We start from the raw sequence: 22,239 nt of genomic DNA on the forward strand, positions 1-22,239 counted from the left end.
AATAAATGGACCCCTGATTTCAAACCCGTATTATTCAGGATCAGTTGCATTTACAGGGGAAAAATACAAACTTTCTGTATCCTTTGAAGTCCCGGCAAGAAATAGCATACTGAAAATAAAAGATCAAAGAGGGTTTAATTAACATTAGTATTCAATTTATGGCTAGGGTTAAAGAAAGCTTTATCAAGGCATGATAAAGCACCCCAGAGTTGGCAGTAGCTAGGCAACCATCAGCACACACAGGCAGGAGAGAGCAGGGTCAGGAGGTGATCACACAAATCCAAAAGTAATTGCTGCTGCAAAGGTCCACCCCAGCCTTGGTTATAGGCACCCAAGCCACAGGAGGGAACCAACCAAATAAATGTCATCCTTTCTTCCCTCCTTAGTCTCTGGCCCTCAGTTAACACTGCCTGGTGCTCAGAGGTGAGGCCGCTGGGTAAACCTAACCTTGAAAGACCATCCAGACCACCAATGTAAAAAAGAGTGAAAGCATATCCAAAGGAGAGAAAGGAGTGCATGGAGTCTACTTTCCAAAGTCTATTCCATTTTTTTCTATAAAAGATCATGACCACATCCTTTTTGGAGTAACCTGGAAAAAAGAAAACAGAGCAAATAAGTAGAATCTTCCAACTTATTTGCTTGGTATTTACTGAAGACTTTTGTGAGTCAGACACTGAACTAAGTGCAGGGCATAAAAAGGTGAAGAAGAGAGATACGGCCCTGTTCCCTGCGGCTTATTTAAACAGCATTCAATAGAAGAAAAGTGAATTAGGATTCAACAGCTGTGTGCAGACACAGAATTCGTGAAAGAGTTTTTAAAAATGTACTTAAGGAAGGGCTTTCTGACATTTCTTCCTGGCTGAAAAGGAGTCAGATGTTTTACAAGTGAGATCCTTATGCCTGAATTTCCTCTAACAAAGGACAGTGATCATTTGTCAGGGGTTGTAATGAGGAATTCAGCACTCTCATAGGAAGGTGAATTAGTCAGCTTCAAATATTTACTCTAATCTCTTTTTATAAAATAGAAAAAAGTAGCATACATACCAGAAAAGAAAATAGCTTATTTTATTAAACCACATTTGGCTTATCTGAAAATCAAAATAGTGTCCATCATTAAGAGTCTTATCTTTGCAGGTTAATCCACCACTTCTGAATTTGTCATCAGCTTTTAAATAAAAGAAATCACAATGAATGTGACTGAATTCATACTAATGGGACTGACACAGAATCCTCAGACGCAGAGAATTCTATTTTTGGTGTTACTTATCATCTACCTCATCACTGTCGTGGGAAACCTGCTCCTTGTGGTGACCATAGTCTGTAGCCAGACTTTGGACTCCCCAATGTATTTCTTCCTGGCTTTCTTATCTTTGATAGATGCCTGCTATTCCTCCTCCATAGTCCCTAAAATGCTGGCTGATTTGCTCTCTGACACAAGAGCCATCTCCTTCAATGGCTGCCTGACACAGCTCTTTATTGAACATTTCTTAGGTGGCTCAGAGATTATCCTATTTCTTGTCATGGCCTATGACCGCTACGTGGCCATCTGTAGACCTCTGCACTACATGACCCTCATGAGCCACCGCATCTGCTGCCTCCTGGTGGGGGTGTGCTGGACAGTGGGCTTCCTTCACTCCATTGGGCAGATTCTAGTGACATTATGGCTCCCATTCTGCGGCCCCAACACCTTAGATCACTTCATTTGTGATATTTTCCCCCTGTTGCAACTGGCCTGCACTGACACTTTTCTTGTGGGTTTCTTCCTTGCTGCCAATGGCGGGGTAATCCCTGTGATCACCTTCATAACATTGTTGATATCCTATGTGGTCATCCTGCGCTCCTTGAAGACTCACAGCTCTGTGGGGAGGAAAAAGGCCCTTTCTACCTGTGGCTCCCACATCACAGTTGTCTTTTTATTCTTTGTGCCCTGTATTTTTATGTATCTGCGACCAGTAGCCACCTTTCCAATGGATAAAGCCATAGCGGTATTTTATACACTTGTCACTCCCATGTTAAATCCAGTTATCTACACAGTGAGGAATGCAGAGATGAAAAATGCTATTAGAATGCTATTAAACAGGAATGCAATTTCACATAATAAGTGATCTATTGTGAAGATAGTATTTCCATTGCAATCCTTTTAATTTTTATTTCTTTTCTTCAGAAAGCCTTTCTCATACCTCTCACTTGACTGCCATAACACTTTCACGAGATAAGTATATCAGTATTATTATCAATATTATTCCCATTTTACAGTTGAAGAAAACAAACTTCAGAAAACAATAGCCAGCCCAATGCCAGGGACAGATCTAGTATTAGATGTGCATTCAGCAAGATTCAAATCTAATACTCTTTCAAACATAACAAAAGGTATCACAAGAAAAAGACAGCAATGAGAACAGACTTTGCTTGCTTGCATTGAATTTAAAAACTTTCTTTTCTGATTGCAGAGTTATATGATTTTCCTGCATTTAAACAGTAGTGCCCACTAGTATGTAGATTAGTGTAGAATATAATTTTAAAAGCTCTTTCCCATACTCTCTTGGCCAATTCTTGAACTACCTAACACATAAAAATATATTGGGTTTCTCTATTGAATAAAATTTGTCAGTGATGATAAAAAATAATTATGTTTAAACCTATGTGAAACTTTTTAAATGTCCTCACATACTTACAACTTTATAAAACTTAAATCCAATGTTCTTATTGACAGAAAAATGGAGGATCAAAAGATTAAATAACCAGATCAAACAACGTGTACATAACCCTTGAACTCAGACATGCTTACTCTGTATCCTGTGCTGTTTCCATTACAGAATATTGTGACTAAGAATTATGGTTTCGGATATAAAAATATTTTTAGTTCTATGTTATAGAAAAGATAATTTATTAGGTTAAAAATCATTAGTTGCAATTAAATGCATACTTTTATAAATACATACAGTATATTTTATCTATAAAACAGTTTCACTACAAAAAAAAATGCTGGTTGTACATTTAGTTCCTGAATCTGATATCCTCTTTGGAAACTGCTTTAGGAAATGCTTCACAAGGTATGTAGAAAAAATCAGGACTCTTTACTCCATGGTGGTCTAAAGGAAGGATTTCTCAGCTTAACCACTTGCCTTATTTATAAGCCTTTGTTATAAGTAACGCATGGGTCTTTTAAAAACTGTAATCTGTTACCTGAATACAAATGTGTAGGTCATAGATATGTTTAGAGCTCCCTCTTTAGACAGAAAGATTCAGCCTCCTTCCTCATAGGTATCATGTTTTGTTGGAGAAATCAGTGGATTCAGTAAAGTACCAATACCCAACAAGCAAATCATGATTTAGAACACGATGGATAACAAGAACACCAGCTCCAGGATCAGAACACCTGAGTTTATTTCTCTCTGCTGCACTCTCTAATTTTATGATCTTACATCACTGTCCCTATTTCTACAAAGACTTGACTTTGGTAATTTACAAGTTCTTTATAAGTTCTGTGATGATGTTCATGCTAATACATTAGAACCATAAATATTGTTATATTTACTTCTACTTCAACTACAGGAAATAAAAAAGGATGGGTTTGGAGATTGTATATGGCCAGCGATTGACCACCACCTTAAACTATTCCAGTTTTGTAAACGATTTAGGTGATTGTCCTTCTGGGATGAAAGGGCCATTAAGATGGGAGTAAGATGGTATGAGCTCTGCTTTTGAGTGTTTTCTTACCTTGAGAACTGGTTCCTCTACCTATTGCAGTGCATGAAACTGCCCATAAGAATACTTTGCAGGAACCTGATTTTTGTTGTTAGTTCCTCAACCTGTCAAACATCAAACTTACACAGTAAGCAGTTTCTTACAAACTGTGATCGTATGCATATTTAATTTCTCCTTTTTTCATTCTGATTTCTTCTTTTAGTTTGAAAAATCTGTGCTACTGTCAATCCAGTGTTTTTTGACTAATTCCTTGAGCTTGTATTCTAGAAACAGACTTTCCTTTCCAGCTCCAGGAAAACTTCTTTTGAAAAGTTACCTTCATCTTCAACCCTCACCAACTGGGACCTGAATCTACCCACCTAGTCCTTTCTCCATTCTCATGTGTCTGCAGGGTCTAGGGAGCTGGACCAGACAGCTACAGGGATTCCAAAGTGTTTTCTTTCCTCACCATCATGGCTATTTAATCAAAGGCTGGATGGCTGCATAATGGGCCATCGTGAATAGATTTTAATCTTTTTTTGAGGTTGGTTCCTTTTTTGAGGAATAATTACCTAGTAAGCACATGCTAATTCTTCAATCTGGCTCTGTGCTTTCTCTCAAGAATTATAAGGCAATTTTGAGATTTTGTGATGTGGGCCATTCTCACTGGGGTTAGATGATATCTCAGGGTTGTTTTGATTTGCATTTCTCTAATATATAGAGATGATGAACATTTTTTCATGTGTTTGTTAGCCATTCGTCTGTCCTCTTTAGAGAAAGTTTTATTCATGTCTCTTGCCCATTGATATATGGGATTGTTGGCTTTTTTCATGTGGATTAATTTGAGTTCTCTATAGATCCTAGTTATCAAGCTTTTGTCTGATTGAAAATATGCAAATATCCTTTCCCATTGTGTAGGTTGTCTCTTTGCTTTGGTTATTGTCTCCTTAGCTGTACAGAAGCTTTTCAGTTTAATGAAGTCCCATTTGTTTATTTTTGTTGTTGTTACAATTGCCATGGCAGTCTTCTTCATGAAGTCTGGCGTGGATGTGGAAAGAAGGGAACACTTTTACACTGTTGGTGGGACTGCAAACTAGTACAACCTTTCTGGAAGGAAGTTTGGAGAAACCTCAAAGCACTCAAGCTAGACCTCCCATTTGATCCTGCAATCCCATTACTGGGCATCTACCCAGAAGGAAAAAAATCCTTTTATCGTAAGGACACTTGTACTAGACTGTTTATTGCAGCTCAATTTACAATCACCAAAATGTGGAAACAGCCTAAATGCCCACCAACCCAGGAATGGATTAACAAGCTGTGGTATATGTATACCATGGAATACTATTCAGCCATTAAAAAAAATGGAGACTTTACATCCTTCGTGTTAACCTGGATGGACGTGGAAGACATTATTCTTAGTAAAGCATCACAAGAATGGAGAAGCATGAATCCTATGTACTCAATTTTGATATGAGGACAATTAATGACAATTATGGTTATGGGGGGGGAACAGAAAGAGGGAAGGAGGGAGGGGGGTGGGGCCTTGGTGTGTGTCACACTTTATGGGGGCAAGACATGATTGCAAGAGGGACTTTACCTAATAATTGCAATCAGTGTAACCTGGCTTATTGTACCCTCAATGCATCCCCAACAATAAAAAAAAAAAAAAAAAAATGGAGGAAAAAAAAAAAAAAGAATTATAAGGCAAGATCCGGAAATTTTTATCAATGCCACTTTAGCAAAATCAATGTTTATAACAGTCCTTTACAGTTTCAAGCCTCATTCATATGTTCTTTGTCACCTACCATCACAAATGCTATCCTGGCACTACAGCGTCTAGTCATGCAATCTCAGTTTTCTTAAATTGTTTTTTTTTCCTTATTTTCTAAAACATATTTGAACAAGGGTAAGTAAATGTGGTTCCACATAGGAACATTCATGAATTGAATTTAATATGTTTCAAAAACTAATTTCAAATATTGGTAAGTGTTTCTTTTAATAGATAATTTAATATACTTCACAACTTGTGATAACAAGTCATGACACATTAGTTTAAAAATAATAATCTGAGTCTAAGTATCTTAGCCCAGGATTTAGGAGGCTTGGCTTCTAATTTTTCCTTGACAGATGAAGTTCTGTGTAGAAGATTAACATATTTACTACAACAGCCACCAATCTCATAACTCATCTGAGGAATTACTGAGAACAAGACGTTCTCCTGGCAAGCCTGGAAATCGCTTGTGACTTAGAAGGCAAGCCACCCAGTAACTCAGTAATGCCGGAGGAGCAAAGTTCAGTCCTGTAGTAGTAAGGCTGATGCTAAACATTAGGCATTTGATGGCAGTTCCTTGAAGGATTAGTGGAGAAAAATTGCATATAGTCTTTTTTTTTTTTTTTTTTTTAATTTTTTTATTAAATCATAAGTGTATACAATGATATGATTATGGGGCATCATACACTCACTTCATAAACCATTTGACACATTTTTATCACAGTGGTTAACATAGCCTTTCCGGCGTTGTCTCAGTTACTGTGCCAAAACATTTATATTCTACATTTACCAAGTTTCGCAAATACCCCTGTAATATGCACCACAGGTGTGATCCCACCGATTCCCCTCCCTCTACCCACCCCCCCCTTTCCCACTTCCCCCTATTGTTAAGTTGTAGTTGGGTTATAGCTTTCATGTGAGAGTCCCAAATTAGTTTCATAGTAGGGCTGTGTACATTGGATATTTTTTCTTCCATTCTTGGGATACTTTACTAAGAAGAATATGTTCCAGCTCCATCCATGTAAACATGAAAGAGGTAAAGTCTCCATCTTTCTTTAAGGCTGCATAGTATTCACAAAGATATTTGTACCAGAATGTTTATTGCAGCCCAATTCATAATTGCTAAGTCATGGAAAAAGCCGAAGTGCCCATCGATCCACGAATGGATTAATAAATTGTGGTATATGTATACCATGGAATACTATGCATATAGTCTTTTTGGAGACTTAAGTACATACTCTTTTGGCACCTATGAGATCATTTCCCTGAGCACACAGGCCCTGCATGTCTTTTGCTTAGTAATCTTTCCACCCATTATGTATCTTCTCAATAAAAGGACTCTGCAAAAGGTGCTGGAGGCTTGCCCTGCACCTGTGGGAAGCTCACCTCTTGCAGTTTGTACTCTCAATCCATGTCTCATGTGATCATTTATGGGGTCACGTAGTTCTCACTCCCTGGCTAAGGTTTTCATGTCATAAAGTGGGAATACTGATGCCTGTCTCTTTACCATTCAACAGAGATATTATTGGATTAAATTGAAATAGCAAAAATTAATGCAGTTTTCTACCATGAATATCATAAGAATGTAATTGCTTTCATATTTATCCCATTAATCTAATCCAGAGTTGGCATGACAAACTATTGCTATAATACACCTGATGGGAAGTATTGCTATTCTCAGAGGGGTCATAACTATAACTTAATGTTCACCTGAAATCCATATTTACAAATTATGACAAGCATGAAGGATGGGTTGATAAAGAAATGAAATATTACATTCAAAAAATTTTAAGTCAAATAGTTGCCTTAATGTTTAATGTATAGTATACCAAATATCTAAACTCCATACTAAGCCCATCTGTTATCAAATACCCAGATTTACAAGTGGCCTACAGTTTTGTTTATTGTTTTGTTTTGCTTTAACTAAGTGATTCATCCTTCATACAGACCTATAGAAAGAGTTACAAAATAAGATGAATTAAAGATTAAAATTTCTCCCCTAATGTTCAATCAGGTGTGATTTTTCCAATTCATAAGAATAGAACATTTTCGTACAAAGTCTGAACCTGGAAGATAATATAATTAGTACTCCATATGATAACAATGATCAAATAGTTTGCAATCTCTGAGGAGAATTAAACATTTCAACAGAAACTAGATGAAATGATCTGTAGTTCACTATGTGTTAAGATTGTTAGTGTTTGGAATAAGCCAGGAATAAGGGTAAAGTCATTCCTACCCTAAGAAAAAAGGGAGCATTCGAAGAGGGACTCTATGACCAATGACTATGTCTTAGGGGCAACACCAAAAGCCCAGTGCAGGGGTGAGAAGATTATGAGACACGAATTATAAATTGTCAACAGCAAACTTGGGAGGTGTAGGAATGAAAGGGACAAATACAAGTAAGCCTGACATTCTCAGTGGATGGAGTCTTGCTAGTTTGTAAGTAATTTTAGGAATGCTAGTTGTTCCTCGGCACCCATCATCAAGAATTTCTCATGAGAACCAATTCTCATCTGATTATTTCTGGGATCAAAGATTTAAAAAAAAAAAAAAGTCTGAAAGCAAGTATGGGTGTTTCCCCAAAAATTAACAAGATAAGATTTGGATCTGATGTGTAAGGATACTTTGGTTTAATCTGGACATTTAAATCACAAAAAATGCAAGGCATTATTTAAATCAGAGGGTTAGCTTACTATTGGGCTAACTATAAAGCATGCACATTGTTAGATTTTTTACAAACTTTAACTCTTTTATTGCAGCAACAGTTATTATTAGATAAGTCCTTTCATCCTAGAACAAAATGAGACTCAATAAGATTAAGCAACACATCAAGACTTTTAGATTCTGCCTCCTCTGCCCTTTCTGCTTCACATACTTCTTGCTAGCATGTTGCACAAATATCAAAACATGAAACTGATGCTCGTGGCCACATTGTGAAACAGTGAAGCTTCTTCCCTTCTTTGGGGGGGTCTCTTCTTCCTTGCAGTTCTTTCTTAATCTCTGCTTCCCAAATTATTCACACTCTCTTGATTCCTCTTCTGTCAGGGAAAAGCTATCTAATCATCTCATTCCCACAGATGTATGATCATGAAAAGTGGGAGGCAATGAGCTCAAGAAATGAATAACTAATGGTTGAATTTCAAATAAATGGACACATGAGTTAGAGAAATGTTGGGGGGAAAAATAAGCACTAAAAAAAATCATGGAGGTTACTTGACTTGGGGGTAGAAGTTTGAAGTTAACTACTGTGTCTATAGGGACTTTTCCATTATTTTCCCATAGTGTTAATATCTGTTATTTGAAAAATGGCTCAAGGTCAATTAAGTTGGGAAAGTTTTGACCTATTTAACCCCCAAATATTATTCAATGCCTGCAGCATGTCAGAAAGTTCTTGGGGTTGTATATACATTGTTGAACAATACAGGCGATCGTTGTATTTGTGTGGAACTTAATTCCAGTGAGGAATTGATGGATAGTAAATAAACAAATAAATAAACAATATAATTTTGTCACCAATAAGTTTGTTGAAGAAAATTCTTTTAAGAGGATGATGCAGATATAAGAACTGGGTGTAGATTCCTGTAGCTATTTGAAGCACAGCTAGAATTCTAGTTAGGCCCACGTTTAATAACAACATTACTTTTCATTTAGAAAAAAGCAAGTTACCTAATGAATATATTCGCAGTGGACAAAATATCCACCCTAAGTATATAAAAATTGCATCTTGGAAGATAAAAAAAATTTACTGTTTTTACATATAAAGCACAGATAAAATACATAATCAGGTAGATAGTGTATCTTGATATTAAAATTTCAGAGGCAGGATGATTAGGAGCATAAAATGTAAAAAAACTTCAAAAAATCTTCAGTGTAAAACTGAAAAAAAAAAAAAAAAAGGTTGACGGACACTACCCTAACCCCCTAAATGGTTAGGTAAGAACATGGAGTAACTTTGGAGTGTTAGTGAAGAGACTCCAGTGCAGAGGGAGGGTGGCCCATCCCCTGTGAGCATCACACTCCATAATACTGAGAGACTCGCCCTCCTCAAGAGACCACCCAAGGTGTATAGAAAATAGGTTTGTGAACTAGTTATAATCTGTGAAAAAAGTTGCAAATATACAATTTTAATATGTTTTACTCTTGAAGATAGGAAAAGAACTAGGGCTATGACTCCACATATTATTAATTTGAAAGCATATGATTTTGAGTATCATGGAATAAGAATTTAGTTATTATTTTTTCTGGATGAGATCCACGTTTTAATCCCTAGAAATGGCAGCAAACTTGCAGTTAGATTTGACACAATTTCAGTAATAGCCTGAAAAGACGAAGAGAGAACCAGACTGTGTGTTAAAAAAAAAAAAAAAAAAAATTCAGCCCTAATACGTCTGTGTGACCAAGATGTCTTCATCTGCATTACTGGGAGAGGGATCGTTGTGTTACCATAGAACGGAGCTTAGCTGTGCAGCAAATCCTTGCATGGGTGAGACCACAACCTGGGTTTGTGCTGGAAGAGCACCGGCTTGGCCTGGCTCCAGTGGAGCTCCACGACCTGGGTTTGTGCTGGAAGAGCACCGGCTTGGCCTGGGTCCAGTGGAGCTCTGCCCCTGGGACGGGGATTCTCTGGTGCTGTGCTGAGTTCCTCAGTCACTGGAGACTCAGCCTCTAAGGGATGTAGCCGGAGTGATGTAAGTCAGCACATTGTGAAATTCCGTGTGATTTGAAAATGGCCCTCTGCCCTCTTGTAGCCCAGGTCTATTACCCAAAGGGGAACGTATTGTTAATGATGTTTCTTCTAAAATGTGGATTGGAAACTGCTTACAAATAAAGCTTAAAATACAGCCACATAGTAGGCAGGGTCCCATGAAAGATTATATAAGCAGCTTCGCTGGCTACGATTGGGGGCAACTTTATGGAGATAAAATTTGAATTCCTCTGCCAACTACGCAGGTTTTTTCTTATTTAAGTCCTCTGACGCTTAGAGCACCTGGCGCTGCAGCAACGCTGTGATCCTCAGACCACTGGTACTAGCCTGCTTCCTCCTGACGGACTTTTCACTTGCTGACATTTCTACGCGGAACCTCTTTCCATAGGTATCTGCTCCACTCCTTCCTCGATTCCCTCAGGTTTGGTTAGGCCTTCCCTGTCCAGGAAGCCTACTCTGACTACCCCATGCACAAGGATCCCTCTGCGCATGTTCCATATGTCATTTACTCTACCATATTTATCTTGTGGCAGGTATTTCAATCTGATGTACTACATAATTCCTTTTTTAATTTGCTACCTACTCTCTCTCTCTACTAGGACATGAAAATACAGACGTCTCTGTTTTTCGTTTTTTTCACTGCTATATTTCTACTTTCTAAAGTGCCAGGTACATAGTAATTAATAAATATTTGGAAATGAACTTTGAATTAATTTTTAAATAGAGCTTAAAACAATATTCTAAGGTTCCCTTCCCACCATCCTGACACACACAAGTGCACACACCATGGCCTAGTTGACAAAATTTGTTCAACTTCTTGCTTTTACTTTATTCATAAGAATGTTCATATGAGCTAAATCAAATATGAGTAGTAGAATAAGATTTTTAAGAATGTTCTTGGGCGGCGCCTGTGGCTCAAGCAGTAGGGCGTCGGTCCCATATGCCGGAGGTGGCGGATTCAAACCCAGCCCCGGCCAAAAACCACAAAAAAAAAAAGAATGTTCTTTAACAGCATACTGTGTTTTCACTTGACTTCACAGCAAGTTTTGAAAGAGATCTTTATAAGTTAATCAAATAGAAAACAAATCCAAAATACAATAAAACAGAAAAACTCATGATGAAATAACAGAGTAAGAATATGTGCATTTTTGTGTCTTTCAGATTTTTTTAAATAAATCTAATATTAAAAAGGTAAAAGAACGTTCCAAAAAAAGAAGTAAAATCATGACTCTCACACACGTACAGAATGAACACGGGCCAGATACGTTGTTGTCTCATTAATGATGGAACTAGGAAGATTAGTATGATTGAAACCAGTCCTAAGAGAATTCCATGTACCACACTTACATTGTTCAATCAAACGGTGTAATAATTTAGAAATAAATGGAAAATGGGCTTTCTATGCCAGGGTCAGGGAAGTCAATTGAACCTCCACCAGAAAACATTTGTAGTTCTACAAACAAGAATTGTTTGCATTATTGTCAGTTCTCTACAATTTAAAGACTTGTAAAATGGCTCAAAGATGGGCAAAGATACAAACTCCATAGAATTATGTAACCCCAGAGTGGTACAGACAACATATAGATTGAAGATATCTAGTGATTTTTATATTGCATTTAAAAGTCTTTCACAATATTTATTTCTGACAAAAGTTAAATATTTCTGGCCATTATATATCAAAAGGAGTATAGATAATTTTAAATAAAATATATTCACATAAAAAGAACAAAATTAATTATTTCTAATTACAATTGACTATAAAACAAAGATGGGAATTTCTGACGATAGCCTCCAAATAGTTAAAACTCCACAAATACCTTTTGACTTACCCCAAATTTAACTGCCAATAGACAACATTATTGATAAAATAGAAAGAGTAGCATGTTTCCTCTTTTCTGACAAACCATCAAAGAAAACAGCTTATACACGTGTTATCAAAATATGTTTGGCTTATCTGAAAATCCAAAATACATGGTGTGCATCACGTTTGCTATTAAGAATCTTGTTTTTACAGGTAATCCACCACTTATGAATTTGTCATCAACACTGAAATAAAAGAAGATGAAATGAATGTGACAGAATTCATACTAATGGGACTGACACAGAATCCTCAGATGCAGAGAATTCTATTTTTGGTCTTATTTATCACCTATCTCGTCACTGTCATGGGAAACCTGCTCCTTGTGGTGACCATAGTCTGTAGCCAGACTTTGGACTCCCCAATGTATTTCTTCCTGGCTTTCTTATCTTTGATAGATGCCTGCTATTCCTCCTCCATAATCCCTAAAATGCTGGCTGATTTGCTTACTGGGACAAAAGCCATCTCCTTCAATGGCTGCCTGACACAGCTCTTCCTTGAACATTTCTTAGGTGGCTCAGAGATTGTCCTCCTGGTGGTCATGGCCTATGACCGCTACGTGGCCATCTGTAGACCTCTGCACTACGTGACCCTCATGAGCCACCGCATCTGCTGCCTCCTGGTGGGGGTGTGCTGGATAGTCGGCTTCCTTCACTCCATTGGGCAGATTCTAGTGACATTATGGCTCCCATTCTGCGGCCCCAACACCTTGAATCACTTCATGTGTGACATTTTCCCCCTGCTGCAATTGGCCTGCACTGACACTTTTTTTGTAGGTCTCTTTCTTGCTGCCAATGGTGGAGTGACCTCTATGATCACCTTCATAACATTGTTGATATCCTATGTGGTCATCCTGCACTCCCTGAAGACTCACAGTTCTGTGGGGAGGAAAAAGGCCCTTTCTACCTGTGGCTCCCACATCACAGTTGTCTTTTTATTCTTTGTGCCCTGTATTTTTATGTATCTGCGACCAGTAGCCACCTTTCCAATGGATAAAGCCATAGCAGTATTTTATACACTTGTCACTCCCATGTTAAATCCAGTTATCTACACAGTGAGGAATGCAGAGGTGAAAAATGCTATTAGAATGTTATTAAACAGGAATGCAATTTCACATAATAAATGATCTAATATGAAGAGTGTGTTTGCATCATGATCTTTACAATTTTATCTTTCATTACAGCCTTCCTCACACCTCTCAACTCCTCTGCACTTTTGTAAGGCAGGTATTATTATAATTATTCCTATTTTACAGATAAAGAACACAAAGTTTATAGCCAGCCCAAAGTCAAAGGCAGATCTGGTGTTCAGATATAAATTTGTCTAGAGTCAAATCCAATGTTCTTTCAAACATACCAAAAGGTCTCTGAAGAAAAAGACAGCATTTAGATGAGACCTCTCTTATTTTGTCAGAAATAAAAAACAATTCCTTTTCTAATTGCAGAGTCATATAATGAGCCTGCACTTTTGAACACTATTGCCTACTGGTATGCAGAATAGTGTAGAATGTAATTTAGAAAGATTATCTTCCCAATACTCTCTTCACATACACCTAATATATATAAGGTTTTAAAATACATTAGGTTTCTTCTGTTGAGTATAAGTTGTTGGTGATTATAAAAATTATTGTATGTAAACCTTTGTGAATTTTTTAATTTCCTCACATGGTTACAACTTTATAAAACTGATATCCAGGGCAGTGCCTGTGGCTTAAGGAGTAGGGTGCCGGCCCCATAAAGCAGGAGTGGCGGGTTCAAACCCAGCCCCAGAGAAAAACTGCAAAAAAAAAACCCTGATATCAAATGTTCTTATTTTACAAAAAAAATGGAAGATCAAAGGTTAAAAGAACTGAATCGTAGAACTTGTATAAAATCCTTGAGCTCAAATGTTCTTACTCCATATCCTGTGATACTTTCATTATAGAATATATTGGAACTAATATTTAATTATTGTTTAGTATATAAAAATATTTTTGATTATATGTTACAGAAGGAAAAATTTATCGGTTTTTAATGAATTTTTTTGAGACAGTGTTTTACTATGTCACCCTCAGTAGAGTGCTGTGGCACCACAGCTCGCAGCAACCTCCAACTCTTGGGCTTAAGTAATTCTCTTGCCTCAGCCTCCCAACTAGCAAAGACTACAGGCGCCTGCCACAACACTCTTCCATTTTTTTGTTGCAGTTATCATTGTTGTTTAGCTGGCCTGGGCCAGGTTCAAACCCGCCAGCCTCGGTGTATGTGGCCAGCATCCTACCCACTGAGCTATGGGCACTGAGCCAAGATTTTAATGATTTTCAAATCATTAGTGACAAATGCATTTTTTTTTACAAAACCATATATAAAAATTTATTCAAAACTATGGTTGTACATTTAGTTTCCAAATCTAGTATCTCCTTTGAAAACTCTTCTAGGAAACTCCTTTAGACATTACAAGGTATAGAGAAAATAATTGGGAATTATTACTCCTTGGTGGACCAAAGGAAATATTTCTCAGCTAAACCACTTACCTTACTTGCAAGACATTGTTATAAATAACTTTTAGATCTTTTAAAAATTGCAGTCTGTTACCAAAGTACAAATGTGCATGGTTTAGAGCTCCCTCTTTAGACAGAAACATCAAGCCTCCCACCTCATGGGTGTCATATGTTTGTTTTTTTTATTGTTGGGGATTCATTGAGGGTACAATAAGCCAGGTTACACTGATTGCAATTGTTAGGTAAAGTCCCTCTTGCAATCATGTCTTGACCCCATAAAGTGTGACACACACCAAGGCCCCACCCCCCTCCCTTCTTCCCTCTTAGGTGTCATATGTTTTATTAAAGAAATTAATTGTGATGAAACAATATTTAGCAACATATTATGATTTTATAACATGATGGCAGATAATAACACCAGCTCCAGATCAGGAGACCTAAATTTCTTTCTCCCTGTGCCACTATCTCCTTTCATGTCTTTAAATCCCTCTTCCTATTTCTACAAAGAGTTTACTTATGTCATTTAGGAGGCGTCTACAAGTTCTGTAATTATGTTCATGATAAGATGTCAGAACAATCAATATAGTTGTATTTACTTCTACCTCAACTATAAGTAAAGTAAGAAGGGTTTTGAGAGATTTTGTACCTATATGGCCAGCACTTGACTACAACTCTAAATTTTTCCATTTTTTGTAAACCACTTAGATGTCTTCCTGGGATAAAAAGGATTTTAGAACAGACTAAGAGAATATGAGCTCTGCTCTTGAGTGTTTTGTTACCTTGAGAACTGGTTCCCCTTCCTATTGAAGTGCATGAAACTGCCCATAAGAACCCTTTGCTTTGCAGGTACCTGATTTTTGTTGAATTAGTTCGTGAACCCAGCTAACATCACACATACACCTCAAGCAGTTTCTTAACCATCTGTGATCTGATCCACATTTAATTTCTCCTCCTTTCATTCTGTTTTCTCCTTTTTCTCCTTTTTCTCCATAGTTTTGAAATACTATGTTTCTGTCTCACCTATGTTTTTCCTACTCTATAAACTAATATTCTAGAAACCTCCTTTGTTTTTTTTTTTTTTTAATATTATTATTGTTTTTTGGTTTTTTTTTTGGTTTTTGGCCGGGGCCAGGTTTGAACCCGCCACCTCCGGCATATGGGACCGGCGCCCTACCCCTTGAGCTACAGGCGCCGCCCTCCTTTGTTTATCATATTCTTTTTCCCCAAAAATATTAGGGTTATACCCATTTTACATACTTAGATTTTTTTCACAAATTGAGTCAAGGTTATAAGTGTGCCCCCCACCCAGTGTGGACCATACCGAATAAGTGAAAACTTACTCCCCCCACCCTAGGAAAATTTCTTTTAAAAAGTTACCTTCTTGTCCAACCCTCACTGACTTTGACCCAACTCTATAGAGTCTCCATTCTCCATTCTCACACTACTCTGGGCTCTGGGGAGCTCGACTACACAGGAATAGGGGTTCCAAAGAGCTCTGTTTCTCACCACTCTGGCTATTAATCGGCAGATAAATGGCCACTTAATTGGATCATTATGTATAGATTTTAATCTTTTATCAGTTTGAGAATGATTACCTAGCTAATTTTCTGGTTGGCTCCGTGTTTCCACTCCAGAGTAGTAACACAAGTTGAAGACATTTTCACAGATGACACTTTAATGAAATTTACGTATCTAATAGTCCTTTAGATCGTTCTAAATCTCATTCATGCATTCTTTGTCACCTGCCATCACAAATATTATGGATATCATGACAACATGGCATCAAGTCAAACTAGATTAGTGATGTGGTCTCAGTTTTCTTAAACTCTTTTTTTTTTTTTTTGCCATAACACAATGCTGTTCATAGTAACTGCATTCTCTCAAGCCAATCCAGAGTTATGTACAATTAGTGTTATTTTTAAATACCTATTTTTTTTCTTATTTTAGAAAGTATATTTGAATAAGGGTAAATAAATCTGATCCTACACAGGAACATTCCTGTATGTAATTCAATTTCAAATATTGGTATTTGTTTTGTTCAGTAGACAATTCTAACATGCTTCATAGTTGATGACAGCATAAAAATGTCGTGATACATTAGTTTTTAAATAAAATCTAAGCATCAGGATCTTAGCCCAGGATTTAGGAGGCTTGGCTTCTAAGTTTTCCTTGGCAGGTGACGTTCTGACTCCCCGACCAAGTTTCTCACGTCATAAAGTGGGAATACTGATGCCTGGGTCTTTTCCATTCCCTAAGGATGCTATTAGGTTATACTCAAATGGCCAAAACAAATGCATTTCCTATTCTGAATATTACATGAAAATGTAAATATTTTCATACATACCGAGTTAATCCAATCCAGAATTGGCATGAGAAACAATTGCTATGAAGTACTGTAAGATACACCTGGTGTGAAGTGCTATGTCACCATAGTGGTCATAACTGTCACTGAAGGTCCACCTGACATCAATATTTACAAATCATGATAAGCCTGAGGATGGGTTGATAAAGAAATAAAATATTATATTAAAAATTGTTTAAGTAGATAAATGCCCATCTCAATGTTTAGTTTATACAATGCCAAATATCTAGTCTCCACAGTAAGCCCATATGTTATCAAATATCCAAATTTGTAAATGATGGCTGGTTTTGTTTTGTCTCATCCTTCATACAGACCTATGGAAGAAGTTAAAAACTAAACATGAATTAAAAATAAAAAATTATTTTCTCATATTCGGTCAAGAAACACAAAATAAATTCACCACAACTAAGACACTTTACAGAATTTGACTACACACAGGATATGTGGCATTGTCCAAAGATACCAATTATATCTCAACAAATACTTATGCTGCTGAGTTAGTTGGCGTTTTTAATCTTACAACCTTTCTCATTTCTTGGTGCACTAACAGGTATCCGGAGCCCCAGCCATAGAGACATGTTAAACAAAGAGGCAGATGAGATTTCTCTTCTTGCCCTTTTTTTTTTTTTTTAGGAAACCATACAGCATCTCAAGATTAAATATTATAGGGATTTTCCCATTATTTTCCCATACTGTTAATATCTATTACTTGAAAAATGTCCCAATATTAATTATTTAACCCCCAAATATTGTTCAACTCCTGCAGTATGTCAGACAGTTCTGGGGGCAGGATATGTACTGTTGAACAATACAGACAAGAGTTGTGTTTGTGTGGAACTTAAATTCCAGTGGGGAATGGATGAATAATAAACAAATAAATAACATAATTTGTAAGAAAAAAGTATATTGAAGAAAATACTTATAAGGTGATGAAGCAAAATATAAGAACTGGATATAGATTCGTATAGCTGTTTGAAGAATGGATAAAATTTTAGTTAGACTCAAGTTTATTTTATTTTGTGTGTGTGTGTGTTTTTGTTTTGTGGTTTTTGGCCGGGGCTGATTTTGAACCCACCACCTCTGGCATATGGGGCCAGCACCCTACTCCTTTGAGCTACAGGCTCTGCCCTAGACTCAAGTTTGTTATTAACATTGTTTGTCATTAACATATAACAATGTTTGTTATAACAACATTACTTTTCATTTAAAAAAAAGTAAGTGACCTAATGAATACTTTCACACTGGACAAAATATCCTCCCAAACATGTAAAAATTGCAATTTGAAGGATATAAATATTTTACTGTTTTTATATGTAAAGCACAGATAAAATACACAAATGGGTGGATAGTATATATGTAGTATTAAAATTTCACAGGCAGGATGACTAGGAGAATAAAATATCAAAAAATCTTGGGGGACGTGTAAAACGGAAAAAATTTAAAAAGTAAGGTTAATGGACACTGCCCTAACCCACGTCTGAAGTAATTTTGGAGTGTTAGTGAAGATAGTCCAGCGCAGAGGGTGGCCCATCACCTGTGAGAGTCATGTTCCATAAAACTGAGACTCTCCTTCTTCAGGAAACGTCCCAGGGTTCATAGTAAAATACGTTGGGAAGTTGTAATCTGTCAAGAAAGTTGCAAACGAACAACATTAATAATTTTTACTACTGAAGGTAGAAAAAGAACAAGGGATATAACTCCAAGTATTTCTCAATTGAAAACATTTGATAGGGAGTGAGAAAGAATTTAGTTCTTATTTTTTCTGATTAAGGTCCATGTTTTAATCCTTAGTAATGGCAGCTATTGAGCAGTGAGATGCAACGTGATTTCAGTAATAGCCTGAAAAGATGAAGACAGCACCACAGCAGGTGTAGGGACAGATGATAGTTTTGGTCTTTCTCCTTCATGGTCTTGGGTATGGGACAAGGGACAAAGTCTGGACTTTCTTCCCATGGACACGTACGCGTGCGCCCAGACAGCCATTGCTGTGTACAGTGAAGTCGTGCTTACCTAACTGTTGTTTGCGTGTTACCATGATTGTTCCTGAGTGTAAAGGTCTACAAGACCCCCTGAATGTGTGGACAGCACATCACAAAATGTAGACTTTCTGTGTAACTCAGCCTCTTGGCCACCAGGAGCCAGATAAGGACGGACCTCCCATGCTGCTCACCACCTGCCCTTGAGCTGAATAAAGCATATTGCACCTGCCCTCCATGCCTGAGTTTCTCTCCAGTCTGTCCGAATAAGAACACTGCCATTACACTGGGTGTTAGAAGAATTCAGCCCTGATACTTACCAGGTGGCCAGGATGGATAGAGGCCCTTGTCTTCTTCTGTGGGATCCACAGAGGGATCATTGTGTTACTGAAGAACAGAGCTTAGCTGTGCAGCCGATCATTGAACCGGTGAGCCCACGATCTGGACTGTGCTTGAGGCGCCCAGCTCAGCCTGGCTCCCATCTACCGCTGGTCAGGAGTTTCCCTAAGGGTGTTGTTTCTTCCGTGTTTCCAGTGTGCGCATGCGCCACCCTGAAGCACAGGTTCTCCTAGCAGTCGCGGCAGCCCCAGCAGAGAGGGCGGGAACTGCACCTGTGAGAAGAGGCGGTGTCAAGGACATCGGTAAGATCAGCGGTTGTGAGGCTTTTATTGTTACCAGCAGGTTTCTGCAGCCACAGCTAGAGAAAACGTAGGTTAAGAGCATGTGAGACAGGGTGCAAAAACTGTCCAGCACACCTAATCATTACTAATTAAAAGTAACACGGCTTTTGCAGAATGTGTTCTTTGGGGGCATTACGAAGAATCCAGAGCTGAGGAAAATGTTCCCTGCTTTGTTGCTAGTCACAGAGTTGGGACACCTGCTCCTGTTTGGTGTGGTAACTATGACTGCAAGGCAGAGGCTGAGGCCACCTGTGTAAGTTTCCCTTCCTTCCTTGTTTTCAGATCAAATCCCTCCTCCTCTGAGAAGTCTTTCCTGATGACTTTTCTGCCCATCTCCCCCCCCCCAGTTATTCCCTAATTCTATATCCTGGTTTTATGCTTAATATTTATGATCATAAATTATACTTTAATTTTTAATGTATCTTGTTTTCCCTACAAGATTATAATCCTTGTCAAGGCAAGAATTATGTTTACTCATTCATACCATGAAACCAGTGATTAGAACACTCCCCATCACCTGGTGCACAATTAATACATATTATTGGATGAATGTAAGTTGAAAAAATAGGGCTTTAAAAATATTTGCAAATAAGTATAAAATAAGGAGTGGAAAGGATAAAAGCATGTGTGCACTTCAGGAGTTAGAGTTCCCCCCATTTTCCTTGATGCCAAGCATCTTTTTTAGAAGCAAAGACAATCACAGCTTATTAGTGTGCTATTTAATAAAGAAGATGCCACTTTTCCAAAATTCACCAATGCCTCTTGTTATTCTTTAGAGAAGTAAGAGTCACTTGTGTTTGAGTGACTATTTTAGAATCAAGTGCCAGTTTTGGAGCTGTGTGCTGTGACAAGTGCCTGTAGTCTCAGCTGCTTGGAGGCTGAGCCTGAGGAGAAGGGATTAATCATTTTGCACTCAGAAGCTTGAGACCAGCCAGGACAACATAGTGAGGCCCCATTTGTAAAAAAAAAATTAAAAACGAGTGTCTGTGTCTTGAAATTAAGTATTGTTTCTGGGGCCAGAGCAACTGTATAAATCTTTTCTGTTAATGAGACAATAATTTTTCTGTGACCCTTTGAGATTTTCATTTCCAAATCTGAAGAATGAAAAAGCTGTCACTAGAAAGACATTCATTCTGTTTTAGACTGTCTTCCTTGAAATGGTACATAGAAAGCTCTGGAAAGTTCTAGACAATAGAGAAATGGTTGAGCAGAAACCCTAAGCCAGGCGCACTACCAGTGCACAGCGCACAAGAAGGGACAGAGTACGAGGTGGGTTGTGAAAGGTAGCCAGGGCTCTCCGGAGAGTGTGCTATTATTTTTTAGTCTTTAGTTCATGAAAAGCATGGACATCAAAGAGATTCTCTTAGAATAATAATTTAAGCATCACGTCCTTCAGAGACATCAGAAACTTAGCGTCAAAAGTCTTTGCATGTAGCTTCCAACGTAGAGCATATGTGCAGCTATCTTACAATAATTTAGAATTAAATACCCGGATTCATTTTAATTCATTCATTCTTCTCACCCTGATTTACCAAAGAAGAACATGCTATTGATAGTCATGTAATTTGTGTCTACATAAGAATGTTGTCACGACCATGTTCTCAGTTCAATCACAAAACTAAAGAAATGGAAGGATCATAATGAGATTCCTACCCTGAAACATTTGCAATCTGTTTGATATTTTACAGTGTCAAAATTAGGCCCAGAATGTACACCTTTTATTATATAAGCAAGAGCTGTTCTGACCATTCATGCTGAAATTATTATCAGTCTGTTAGAGTCCAAAAGTTTCTTCTCCTCTACATTCTATACAAAATTTATTCCCACAAAATAGCTTCAATAATTAAACACATTACATTTAAGCTCAATGCTTGATACTTTTGACACTCTAATGTCCGAAATGTGTCTCGGTCCTAAGTTTTTATTGGAACTTGTTGTTATTAATAATAGTTTATAAATCATATGATTATCTACATATGTTAGAATTTGAAAACTTTAGTACTAATCATGATACAAAGGTATTGAAAAATAGGAATAGAAGATACTTTGATTTGAAGATGGATGTCTTCCTAGAAAGCTACTTCAAATATCAAACTTAATGGGAACCATGAGATCAACTTCCTTCCATTTCACTAAAAACATTTAAACCATCTAAAGAAAGCTTCCCCAGGCTGTTACGACTATACATCCTATAAATTACATCAATCTTCCAGCCTCCATGTGTTTATAGGCTGCTTCCTGCCTGGGTCATCTGTGCCCCAGTCCAAACCACTTTCCTTGTGCACAGGACTGAGGTCATCTCCTCACTGCACACACGGGGACTTTGATCTCAGGTCCTCTCCTCTGTTTTCTTCTTTCATCTGCATTCACTCTCTACTGGATCGTTTACATCAGCACAGAAGCAATCAAAAGTCTCTCTTTTCTTTGAAAAAATCTTGCACTGACCTACTTTCTTTATCAGCTAGTCCCCCTTTTCATCCTCCCTCCTTTGTAGCAAAACTCAAAAGATCGCTCTGATGCTTGTTCCCCGAATTTCTCTCCTTCCATTCTCTTTCAGCCTCTTTTAGTCATGTTCAATATCTAATACTTTCTGAAAATGCTCTTTTTGAGGACACCAACAGCCCCTGTGTCATTAAATTCAATAGTCCTTGCTTGTTCTTATCTTATGATATCCATTAGCATCATTTGACCCAGTTTTCACGGACATACTCTGCTACCCTG

General features: G+C 37.6%; 2 protein-coding genes across 2 annotated transcripts; both read left to right on the plus strand.

Moving 5' to 3' along the window:
• Positions 1-1,175: 1,175 nt before the first annotated feature.
• LOC128564348 (olfactory receptor 140-like) lies at positions 1,176-2,105 on the plus strand (the record flags this gene model as incomplete). The annotated part of the gene is made up of 1 exon (XM_053559847.1): positions 1,176-2,105. A coding segment is annotated over one exon (930 nt), but the record flags the coding sequence as incomplete, so codon positions are not given.
• A 10,088-nt stretch (positions 2,106-12,193) lies between these two features.
• Positions 12,194-13,150, plus strand: LOC128564349 (olfactory receptor 140-like; the record flags this gene model as incomplete). The annotated part of the gene is made up of 1 exon (XM_053559848.1): positions 12,194-13,150. A coding segment is annotated over one exon (957 nt), but the record flags the coding sequence as incomplete, so codon positions are not given.
• Between the last annotated feature and the right edge of the window lie 9,089 nt (positions 13,151-22,239).

Source organism: Nycticebus coucang, chromosome 14 (assembly GCF_027406575.1).
Source record: "Nycticebus coucang isolate mNycCou1 chromosome 14, mNycCou1.pri, whole genome shotgun sequence".
Taxonomy (NCBI): Eukaryota; Metazoa; Chordata; class Mammalia; order Primates; family Lorisidae; genus Nycticebus; species Nycticebus coucang.